Source organism: Papio anubis, chromosome 12, assembly GCF_008728515.1.
Source record: "Papio anubis isolate 15944 chromosome 12, Panubis1.0, whole genome shotgun sequence".
In the NCBI taxonomy this organism is placed as follows: Eukaryota; Metazoa; Chordata; class Mammalia; order Primates; family Cercopithecidae; genus Papio; species Papio anubis.
The window spans coordinates 82201048-82213365 of NC_044987.1; the positions used below are offsets into that span (position 1 = coordinate 82201048).

General features: G+C 36.0%; 1 protein-coding gene across 2 annotated transcripts; it reads right to left on the reverse strand.

Annotated features, from left to right (window-relative positions):
• Nucleotides 1-2845: 2845 nt before the first annotated feature.
• On the reverse strand, nucleotides 2846-12249 carry SVIP (small VCP interacting protein). 2 transcript variants are annotated; one of them, XR_001894888.3, is made up of 4 exons: nucleotides 11643-11760; nucleotides 10190-10240; nucleotides 9577-9690; nucleotides 2846-5305 (listed from the first exon to the last, which is right to left on the reverse strand). XR_001894888.3 is itself a non-coding variant. In XM_003910116.5 (4 exons), exons 1-4 carry the CDS (start codon nucleotides 12132-12134, stop codon nucleotides 5291-5293), a joined length of 234 nt encoding a protein of 77 aa, XP_003910165.1. In that variant the 5' UTR covers nucleotides 12135-12249; the 3' UTR covers nucleotides 2846-5290. The 2 variants fall into 2 exon arrangements, 1 of the variants encoding a protein (XP_003910165.1); XM_003910116.5 differs by lacking the exon at nucleotides 11643-11760 and adding an exon at nucleotides 12081-12249.
• Between the last annotated feature and the right edge of the window lie 69 nt (nucleotides 12250-12318).

The following is a 12318-nucleotide window of genomic DNA, read 5'->3' on the forward strand; positions in this document are numbered from 1 at the left end:
GTGATGATGAGCATGTTTTCACATTTATTGGCCACTTGTATGTCTTCTTTTGAGACGTGTCTGTTCATGTATTTTGCCCATTTTTCAATGGGGTTATTTTTTTACTTGTCGAACTGTTTAAGTTCCTTATAGATTCTGCATACTAGACCTTTATCAGGTGCATAGTTTGTGATTATTTTCTCTCATTCTGTGGATTGTCTGTTTACTCTGTTGATAGTTTGCTTGCAGAAACTATTTAAGTCTCACTTGCCAATTTTTGTTTTTGTTGTAGTTGCTTTTGAGGACTTAGGCATAAATGTTTTCCCAAGGCCGATATCCAGAATAGTGTTTTCTAGGTTTTCTTCTATGAGATCTTACAATTAAATCTTTAATCCATCTTGAGTTTCATTCTTCTGCTTATGGTGAGCCAGCTATTCCAGTATCACTTATTGACTAGTGAGTGCTTTCTCCATTGCCAATTTTCATCAACTTTGTCAAAGACCAGATGGCTCTAGTTGTGCAGCTTTATTTCTGAATTCTCTATTCTGTTCCATTCTGTGAAAAAATGACATTAGTAGCTTGATAGGAATAGCATTGAATTTAGATTGCTTTGGGCAGTATGTCCATTTTAATGATATTGATTCTTCCAATCCATAAGCATGGAACATTTTTCCATTTATTTCTTTCAGTGTGTATTGTAATTCACCTTTTAGAGATATTTCACCTCTTTGGTTACATGCATTCCTAGGTAGTTACTGTGTGTGTGGCTATTGTAAATTGGGTTGCATTCTTGATTTGGCTCTCAACTTGAATATTATTGATGTATAGAAATACTACTGATTTTTGCACATTTATTTTGTATCCTGAAACTTTATTGAAGTTGTTTATCTCTTTTAAAACCTTTTGGCAGAGATATTAGGGTTGTCTAGGTATAGCATCATGTTGTCAGCAAAGAGAGGCAGTTTGACAACTTTTTTTCCTATATGGATGTTGTATTTTTTTCTCTTGCCTGATTGCTTTGGCTAGTACTTCCCTACTTTGTTTTTTCAAAATTGTTTTGGTTTTTCTAAGTCTTGCATTTCCATATAAATTCAAGGATCATCTTATTAAGATGATTCTTAATAAGAATTCTTAATTCTCTAGAAAAGTTTGCTGGGATTTTGCACTGAATTTAAGACCCATTTAAGAATTACCATCTTCCAATCCAAAAACATAGTGTTTCTTCATTTAGATCTTAATTTCTTGGCAACGTTTTGTCATTTTTAATGTCTACAGTTTTCTTTTTCCCTAAATATTTGTTGATATTGTAATTTAAATTTTCCTACTTTCAATTATAGATTGTTCATTGCTTGCATATAAACATAGAATTGACTTTCATATATTTTTCATTCTGCAAGATTGCTAAAGTCATTTATTAGTTCCGTAAGTTTTTGTGGAACTTATGAGAATTTTCTACCTATGAGATACTTGGTATTAACCTACTTTAAATATGTCTGTTACTTATAATGTAACTATGTCTAAGAAATACAGACAGAGAAAAGGACATTTTAGGAGTTAGATAGGAAAAGGAGTTTAGCATAACTCCTTGACATCTGACTTATATGATAAGATAAATTTCAGAGAAATAGCCTAGATAGCACCAATCTGTATGCAAAACTAATTAGTTCCACTTGAGGTAAGTTCGAGGTGCTTGCAAAGAATGGATCAAACCTGTTTTTATAACTAGAAGACATTAACTCAAAACTCAACACAAATTTGGTACTATAAAAATAGCCAATGCAGGCACGGCAGTGGCTCATGCCTGTAATCCCAGCACTTTGGGAGGCCAAGGAGGGCGGATCACCTGAGGTCAGGAGTTCCAGATCAGCCTGACTAACATGGAGCAACCCCGTCTCTACTAAAAACACAAAATTAGCCAGGCGTGGTGTCACATGCCTGTAATCCCAGCTACTAGGGAGGCTGAGGCAGGAGAATCGCTTGAACCTGGGAGGCGGAGGTTGCGGTGAGCCGAGATCGCCGCCATTGCACTCCAGCCTGGGCAACAAGAGTGAAACTCCATCTCAAAAAAAAAAAAAAAAAAAAAATGTCTATGCAATTCAGGATATAACAAAAAAGTATGATATCCACAGGAGTAATGTAGGCAATAGTAATCACATTTCAAGTTTATATTTGCAAGATGAAGCATAACTAGAAGAGGGAGAATAGGACAATAAAAAGCCATGTCAAATGGGAAACTTAGTGTTTGAGTTACTGGAACTAAAACTTCATCAAAGTCTGTTATACATACAAATGCCTTGTGTCTGTAGCCTTTGATAAAATTGAAGAAAAAAGCCACAATACTATATTTGAATTAGCTTAGAGCATGTATAGTAGTTAAGAGAATATGAAATGCTTGCTTGGAGATGTTAAAGAAATATACCTTATGTCTCAACACATGTAGGCAGTCATGGCTACTTATCTCTTACTGGTCTATTTATGGAGAAAGTATTCAAAACTGGCAAGAGTTGCTTTTGTCTTCTAAAGACATCGCATAATACTTATCAGTGAAAATAAAAAGTCAAACATTTGGAGAAGGGGAAAATTCAAAGTTCATGTCCATTTTCCTGGGGTACAGAGGACAGAATTTTTATTATAGTATGATTTCTTTAGGAAAAAAACAGGATACTAATTACATCATTTTTCCTTTATAGAAAATCCACCTATAAATCCAGGGATTGTATGAACACACCAAAAAATGTTTGGTTCTCTTGCTATTCTGAATCCCAATGTGATTAAAATGTTCCTGAGGTTTCCCTAACTACCAGCTCAGGTTCTATGTATTGAGGATGTAGCAAAGACAAAATTTTGTTAAAGAGACAGCTAAAGCTATTTTTTACATAGAAAAAAATGTATATTTATATCCCTAAAAGGCAATACAGAATTTATAACCAAACCATGTGTGGGAACTGTTAAATTACATTCCAAATACCAGCAGTGGAACAAACAGAAACACATAGAGATGTTTCAAAAAACATGCAGCACGTTACAAAGGGGTCATGTAATAATTCACAACTTTTGTTAGCAGCCGTAAGTTTGATTAGTATTACGCAGCAATGGTTTAAGCAATTTTAAAATCATGATATGATAGTTACATATATGCATTTTACTGTTCCAATTATAGTTTAGTAATAAGTTAGGGGTTTTGAGCAACATTTTAAGCATTGTAATTTTCTCCTAAATTATTTACTATGGGAGATGTCTGGACTGTGTGTGTGTGTGTGTGTGCATATACACATACATATATAAATTAGAATTTGCAGATATTGTGTAGATATACACACATAATTATATATTATATATAATTTTTTAGTCATGTTTTTAGTCATTTACTGTTTTTTTTAAGTCATTTACTGGTTTCTCATCAGACACCCAGTCACCTCTTTTTCCTTGCCCTTTCCTAACACTGTTCCTAACATTTGGGTACCACCCCTTAGCTACTGCAACCCACGTGGTTTTGGAGAAAGCTGATCACACTCATGGTGACAGGCCATGGTTGGAAGTAACATGTTCCATTTTTCCCGAAAAGTAATATATCTGAGTATCATTCATGGTTAACAATAGACAAACATGACATTTAGGTATGAACTGCTGGTAGAAATAGGGCATGATTCCCTGGAAGGAAGTCATTTACACCAACCCAAGTTCTAATTCTTTAAGATGCAGTAAAGAGAAAATTGTTCTTGCTATATTAACATGGGAGAAAGGATTTGCAGAGTTCAAGGATGATATGCTCTAGCTCTATATGTACTGAGCTATTGATCATTCCTTTTCCTTTTTGCCTTGAAAAAATCATTTTAATAAAATCAAAAATTTTCATTCTATAGTTCAATGATTTCACTATCCTTTATGAACAAAAACAGCAAGAATCCTCTAAAGAATAAAGAAAATTGAGTCAAATTTTATGTTTTCCTAGATATTCACAGAATATTTCACGCCGTAATAGAAAAAATAATTTTTCCATGAGAAGTCAAGAGACCTGTATTATATAATAGTTCAAACTTTTAAAAATTAACACGTACAAAACACCGCAGTATAAGTTTTGTGGGAGGGATAGATGAAGATAGTGGTTCAGTTTCCTTTGCGTAAAGCAAGTGAACTTGGTTGATTTAACTTAAAATTTCTACTGGCACTTAATAACTGCAAATTCCAAGTTAGGGCTCAACATGTGGCCTTGCCATTTAAAAGAGCTATCAGCCTTAAGCTAACACCAATTCTTTTATTTCAGTGTATTATATAGGAGAAACAAAAAATGCTATAAAATTCATGTTTGTAATAAACAACGTTAAGGTTTATGACTATGCGTTGTACAGAATTACCTCCTAATATTTTTACATCTGAAGTAGACCTTTTGTAAGTACAGTACTTACTACATTTTTTTTTAATACATTCATACTTGCCTTGGCAGTTTCACATCTGTATAAATCTTATGATCAAGCTCTAGTACACAAGATTAACACTACTTATGAAATATGGACAAATATATTACTACTCATTATAACCCATCCAGATTATTAAACTCACTCAATTACTACAAAGATCTTTACAGAGCTGAATTTAATATACAATAGAACATCACTGCCCTCTGATGGTATCAGTAACATATAATTTTAAATTCAGCAAACAAAACAAAAAAAACCTTTTATCATAATGTAAAACATGGTATGTTAATTTTACAAGCTACATAAATAAAAATGAATTAGAAAAAATTTAACATCTGCCTAAGAATATTCATTACTTAGTAAGTTATAAAGCTTTACAGTGCTCCTTCACATCAGCCCTTCAAATGATTTTTTCAAGATTCTCCCTGATGATCAGTTTAAAGGCACTAAGTCCATAAGTTTAATCAAACGTCTTCATATATAGTGAAATAAAAACAGATGTAAGGCGATGCAGCACAAATATAAGTAGTTAGATTATATTACAAAGGATGAAAAGACAACTGCAAATTTTAATCTTAGAGGTATATGCAGAATTTTTACATGCAATGTATGTATATTCACTATTTAGTTCCATTTTTTAATTACTAAGAAAAATAGCAAATCACCCACTAACTGCAGAAGAGCAAATGTAGAAAAATTAGTATTTAATGAAAAGTGCAGCCATTTTCTAAGCTTGAAAATCAAAGTTTTTTTTAGCATTGCACTTAAGGGCAATAATATTACAAAGTCTGAATCTTCATTTATTCAAAGAGAAGAAATTAAATTGATGAAGTCTACTTGATTGCAGATAATAAACAGTTATTGGCAGTAGATTCTTCTACTCATGTTATGCTTTATGAAACTGTCCACTAGAAAAGATAAAAAAGAGACAGAAAAGTACATTTTACTTAAAGTTACGTAACAGTATTTTATTGAACAAACAGGTAAAAAGAGGAATATGAGACACAGAAATGCAAAATGATTTTTCTGAATAGCAGCTATTCATAAAATTTTACATTACAGTCCAAAGCCTGAAATAAGGTGATAGTTTAAAAGTATAAAGAAGACAAAATATCTGGTCAGATCAGTGAGTTGTAGCAGGATAGCTCTCTCCCACTGTCTTGCCTGTAGTTTTCAGGAACAACTGTAAAATGTGCTGGGAATGTAACATCCTGGGATAGCAAGTGAATGGCCAGAATAGCTCAAGCTCTATTCCAGTCCCTCCCTAAGAACAGGATGTCCTTCAGTGCTTTAGCCCAAGGAGTCATGTAGTACCTCCCCTTCTAACCCTCAGGTCATAAAACCCAGGGCACTCATCTGAGGTTCAAGTGGGGCACACACAGATGCCATCAACCCCAGGCAGTTTTCCTTGGGAGACAAGCTTATAATGAATCCTAGGCTTCTGTTGTCCCTTGTTGCCAATCTGTAAGTAATAAACTCACTCCACGTTAAATGTTTTTGGGTTTGTTTTGGGGTTTTGTTGTTCTTTTTTTTTTCTTTTTTTGAGACAGGGTCTCACTCTATCGCCCAGGCTGGGGTGAGGTGGGAATGGCTCACTGCAACCTCAACTTCCCAGGCTCAAGTCATTCTCCCACCTCAGCCTCCTGAGTAGCTAGGACCACAGGCACATGCCACCACACCTAATTAATTTTTTATTTTTGTAGAGACAGGGTCTTGCTATGTTGCCCAGGCTGGTCTCTTCACTCCTGGCCTCAAGTGATCATCCCATCTTCTCAGCCTCCCAAAGCCTCCCCCTCTCAGCCGAGATTACAGGTGTGAGTGACTATGCTTGGCCTCTTCATGTAAATGTTACATGCATGGGTATTCTGTCCATTGGACTCTGCAGTTGGTAACCACTGCACAGTGAACCTGCTATTCAGTAGCAAGATCCTAAATATCCAATCATCAGTAAAGGAACACAAAATAAAACACCACAAAATAAAAATTTAAAAATCCTTGTTTGGGCCAGGGAGTCAAGAAATGGCAGAAGCCATTAAAAAATGGTTTGGCAAGGTCTTTTCCTTGCTTGAGTTGAGAAAATATTCCATTGCTCCTTTGTTTAATCAAGTCTATTAAATCTGTGATAGGTCCTGAAGAGCCACTGGGATAGAACCGGAGATATTTAGCAATCTCTTGATAGTGTTTTCCAAGTACATCCAAGGAATATTATTGGGTGTTATACATATATATAAAATCTATGTTTAAATAAATTTTCAAAATTAAAGATTAATCCAAGTAAACTTTCCTTCACTGTACAATTTCTTAGAGGCCATAATTTTGTGCCTTTTTTAATCTCTAAGAAGGGGATAAAGTCTACAATATACAATTTAGCATTTTTAAACATTTATTCCCATGGGACTCTATCTTCCAAAACATCTTTCTTAGGACAAGTGTTATAAACGCTAGGATAGTGATTCTCAATCTGGGTTCACAGTAGATTTCCTTGTGAAGCTTAAAACACTCCTGATGGCTAAACCCCTCTCTCGGAGACTCTGACTGGTGTGAAGTGGAGCTCAATGAACAATCCTTTCTGAAAGCTGCCTATGAGACTCCAACATGCAGCTAAGGTTGAAAGCCATTGTACTAGAGGTCTGCCCTTACTCCTGTGCTGCTATATCCTGTACTGATAGTACTTTGTATCCTAATGCCATCATTACATTGACTTCTTCAGGTAAGAAGTCAGAAGACAGCATTACCCATCCTAATTACCCTGGAAAGATGCAGCACTCTACCTAAGGAAGAGTCTTCCTAACCTTCCTACCTTAGGAAGACTCTACCTATACTTCAGGCCAGCCCATGAAACGAGCCAGTGGTTACCAACTTCAGAGTCCAATGGACAGAATACTCATGCATGTAACATTTACATGAAGAGGCCAAGCATAGTCACTCACACCTGTAATCTCGGCTGAGAGGGGGAGGCTTTGGGAGGCTGAGAAGATGGGATGATCACTTGAGGCCAGGAGTGAAGAGACCAGCCTGGACAACATAGCAAGACCCTGTCTCTACAAAAATAAAAAAATTAATTAGGTGTGGTGGCATGTGCCTGTGCCTGTGGTCCCAGCTACTCAGGAGGCTGAGGTGGGAGAATGACTTGAGCCTGGAAGGTTGAGGCTGCAGTGAGCCATTCCCATCTCACCCCAGCCTGGGCGATAGAGTGAGCCCTTAAAGGACCACAGGCCAAGAGTTTTGAGGGTTAAGTACTTTTGCCTTGTACTTTTCCCTTCTGTTATCCTTGAGCCTTCCAGAATTTTGATTTTCGCTTGATGCTCTTGACATGTTGTGCATGTGTAAAGCAGAATGAAGCATGCCCCTTGAAGCCAGTGTGTTAGTGATAGGTGATGAGGAATATTCCAAGGAAAAATTACTCACAGTGGACAACAGCAGTGGCTAATGACAGTGAGCCACTGGAGAAAATCCTCCTGCCACTATCTAGTTTCATGGTCCTGAAGGTAATTTTTACTAAGGGAGTTTGAGAGATTTCTTCCAAGAACAGTACATAAAGAAAAACAGGAACTAAATTTAACATTGGGTATGTTTTACATTTTACATTTTGAGCACTTTTGAAGGGATAATAAAAGGGCTATTTTTTTTTTTTTAATGTATAGACTTCAGAGTGTAGAAGCTTCAAGTTTAAGAAAACCTCTTTCTTTCTTACAGTTTAAAAGCTGATGTTAATTTCATTAGAACTTGTGAAGTAAGTGTCTTCTCAATTATGATTAAGTGTTGATTAAAGTATCCTTCTCCTGTAACATTATATATGACTTTAACTTAATACCTTCACCACTTCTACTGTGAAATAGTGGATCTCAACATTATTTCCAGTCCTACAATTTAATTTTTGTAATTTTGTGTTTTTGAGAACCCTATATGAAGTAAACCTAGTGAAACAGCACTTTATCTCAACAGAATATTGAAAGAAAGAATCTATATTTCTGATAAAGAATTGACCTTGTTATCACCCAACTGTTTTACTTTACACTAGACCTATTCTGTTCTATTATGGAATTATAAAAAGCATAAGCAAAATGGTCAGACTTATTTTATATTGAAACTAATTACCTTATACATTGCTAAAAGGTCACCATGAAAAAACAAACTTTATTTAAAAAATTTCATTCATTAAATGGTATTAGATGAAGTAACTTACAATAGTAAAACACACAGACACACATTCTTATTTCTGTGATATTCTTGAGCCAAAATAAACTGCTCAGGGTGTTCATAAGCTGCCTGACCCACAAGTTAGGAGAGTATCTACACGTAGGCAAGTATACGTGTAAATGTACATGTGTAGGTATGTGCGTGTGTGTGTGTAGTTTTGAGAGGAAAAAAACAATGAATCTGTTGAAAAGTACTCACAAATCCTTGACAAGTTAAATATAAATGACTGAAATTAAAGACATTTTCACAAATATACTAACTTCTATATTTACTTTAAAAAATGGACCAAGAATAAATTCTTAATATCTGAACCATTATTTTCCTGAGCTTTATGTAATTTTAAAGGATTTTAAAAATAAATCCTTTAAAGTCCTGGTAGACTGTAAAGACTCCAGCATTCACAGACTCTGCTTAACTTGTCCACCATTATATTCCCAGTGTCTAGTTCTGTGATCCATACCTTGGGAGGTATGTGTATGATACCCACACCTGTATACATTCTGTGATCCAAATTAACATTTACGTAACTATAATAAAGGGTGGCAATGGAAAGATCAAAGATTCCAAATCAATGGGTAAAAAGAGCTCAGAATTTATAGTGTAATCCAATTTAATAAGATATGTAAATGAAGGTTAGAAATTATGTCTATCAAAATGATACTTAGATGACTTTTATACTTCTTTATACTTTTCCATATTGCTTGAATTTTTGAATTATTTAAGATTAGTAGTAAGCATAAGAGTATTAAAATATAGCATTAAAATAATAAATCTACTATTTCATTTTGGGGAAAAAAGCTAATTGATTACAATAAATGTTAAAATAAATCGATATTACTTCCAATATTTACTACTCATGATTTTACACTATTTCAAAATTTTCTGATAATACATTTCAGGAGAAAATTATTGAATGGATTGCTACTTAAGTTTTTAAAAATGCCAGTTAAGTTAAGCACAAGAAAATTTTAATACTTACCTTAAGTCCCCCTTCTGGTGGGGGCCCAGATGTAGCAATTTGTTTTTCTATTTTTTCCTTTTTCTTTCTCTTTTCTTGCACAGATTGAACATCCAAAATTCCCCGAGATGCAGCCTTGAAGAAATTTGGTAAGAAATACAGAAAGACAACAAAAATCTGTCCAGTGTGCAAAACATTTTTTGTCTATCTTTGCTTTCTAGGTTTTTCTTTGGGGGTAGGGAGTTGGTTTATTTTTGGTAACAAAGGAGTATTTCTACAACAGCCTTACATAAAACATCATTTCTTCACTGGGTATTTTGTAACTGTACAAATTTTCCCCTAAACTTGCTTCACATCTATAAGTATTTTACAATGCACAGCCATTTTAAAAGGAAGGATGTTACTAAAAGAGTATCTGAATTTAGAGAAGATATGATAGTTTTCATATATTAAATAATATAAATATATTAATGCAACTCATACAAACAAGGAAATCATTTTGAAAATAATTACCTTTAAAGGTAAATTTTTGGGATATCAAAGGCCATTTGCATTAGAGAATTTAACTATGGACATCTATGAAGAATAAAGTACAATATTATCTAAGTAGGCAAAACTTGATCTTTAATCTTACCTCTTTTTGTCTTCTCTCTGCAGCCTCTGCAAGCTTTGCTCTTTTCTCTTCCTAAGGAAATGTGTAAAAATATGTATTAAAATAATAACAAACATTATTGTGAATAAATTATAAACATTTATTTCATAGGTACTATAACAGTTCACAAAAATATTCAGTACTGGCCCTAAATGTCCCACAAAGAATGCCGCTACTCAACTTTCTGAATTTCATTCTCCTAATCAATACACCTTCAAATCAGCACATGCTAAAACAGATACAAGGTTTGCCTATATAATCATTTCTTTACTCTCTCTTTTTTTTTTTTTTTTAATCAAAAGGCCTACAATCTAGTCAGGGCAATAATAAAACAAATAATGTTTACAAATACAAGAAGGAAAATACATGGTTTGATACTGCCAGTTAAAATGGAGTCTGAAGTAACCCTGTGTTTTTAGCAAAGGTTAATGCATAAGTGGGCTAATCTCAGTGTGCAGGAGAGAAGGATTGGAGTAATTTCATGGACAGGTATTGTTCCATATCAGAAAACAGTGAATGCTATTTTTCTAGACCATGTACTACTTATTAAAACCCTTTTTCTAGGTGCTGGGATACAGCAGTGTAAAAACATAGATAAATGTCACCTCCCAAATGAAACAAAGTCCAATTGCGGGCACACAGACAAATATAACAAAGTAAGTAAATGCCTCTCAGATGGTATGGCAGATAAGTAATGGGAGAATGGGTGGGTGGTATTGTCGGGAATATATTTTGTTTAACGTGGTCAGTAAAAGCTTCACTAATAAAGTGACATCCAAGCAGTGAGCCGTGTGGTTATCATGAGGGTATCAAGAGGGTATAGCATGAGGATGGGGGGAGGGCTTAACCAATCTGACATGTTATATTTTATCAACAGCCAGAACAACAAAATCAACATAATTTAAAACAACAGCAACAACAAAGAGAAGCTGAACTTTCCCACATCAAATTTATAAGTACTAAATTTTTAGTATCTATAATAGCTGAAGAGTTAATGTACTTTCCTAAATATTTCATTTTCTTCAACTAATGTTTAGTTAGAGAAGAGAAACAGGTTTATGTTAACTCCCTGTAAGGAGTACTAACGTAAAGATATTGTTAACAGAAAGCTACAAAAAGTGTACATGTATTGTACCACACACCCACTAGTTACATTTGAATTTCAGATAAGCAATGAGTAATGTTTTTGTAGAACTAGATCCCTAATATTGCACAGCACAAAACTGTATTATAAATGTATTACTTGTATATCTCAAATTCAAATGTAACTGGGTGTCCAGCATTTCTGTCAAATACGACAACATTACAAATTGGACACTCTGTCCTACATATTCTTTTAAAGGGAGAACGTAAAATAATCAGATAAATACTAAAAATAAATCATTAAAATAACATATCCGATCAAGCTCAGGCGTATAAGCGACTTTCTGAGCACCTTCTTTTAAAAGATGGTAGACACAGTTGAAAATGCACTTCTCCTAGACGACTAAAGAGCTCCCGGTGAAAGCAATGTCTTTTTGCGCCGAATTCCATCTACCGCATCCCCTAGAATGTCCCACGCGCAACGCCCTCTGCGTGCGCCGGCGCCCTACGAATTCCCGGTGCAGCCCAACTCAGTGGAAGGTAAAAGACGCCACAGCCGCCTTTGGACAATTTTTTGTTACAGAAGTGGAGATCTACACGGAGGCAGCGGGCTAGGTCGCTCTGACAGGACCCAGCGACCCTCCTGACCCGTCCACCCGTCCTCGCCAGCAGGGTCCCCCTCGCGGGCTCTCGACCTGCGCCCCCAGGTCCAACGGCCCGGCCCGCCCCGCAGCCCGAGGACAGGTGCTCAAGGCGCAGACCGGCGGACGCAGGGACCTGCTTTACTCACCAGGTCCGGCGTGGGAGGCGCGGACTCCCCGGGACAAGGAAAACACAGCCCCATAGGGACAACAACTGGGGAACCCTGACCGGGTCCGCCCCAGGCCAGGAGGCGCTAACTGCGCGGTCGGAAGCGCGTCCCTGGTCCTCCGCGCTTGCCCCGCCCCCACCACCGTCCACTGGCTCGGCTCCACCCCTGCGACAACGCCCCGCCCCCACCCCGCGGCTCCGCCCCGTCTCGCCTCTCT

Coding starts and splice junctions, on each gene's coding strand:
- SVIP (XM_003910116.5), bottom strand. CDS start 12,134: ATGGGGCTGTGTTTTCCTTGTCCCGGGGAGTCCGCGCCTCCCACGCCG. Junction 10,241..12,080: donor CGCCTCCCACGCCGGACCTG/GTGAGTAAAGCA, acceptor ACATTTCCTTAG/GAAGAGAAAAGAGCAAAGCT. Junction 9,691..10,189: donor CAGAGAGAAGACAAAAAGAG/GTAAGATTAAAG, acceptor AATTTCTTCAAG/GCTGCATCTCGGGGAATTTT.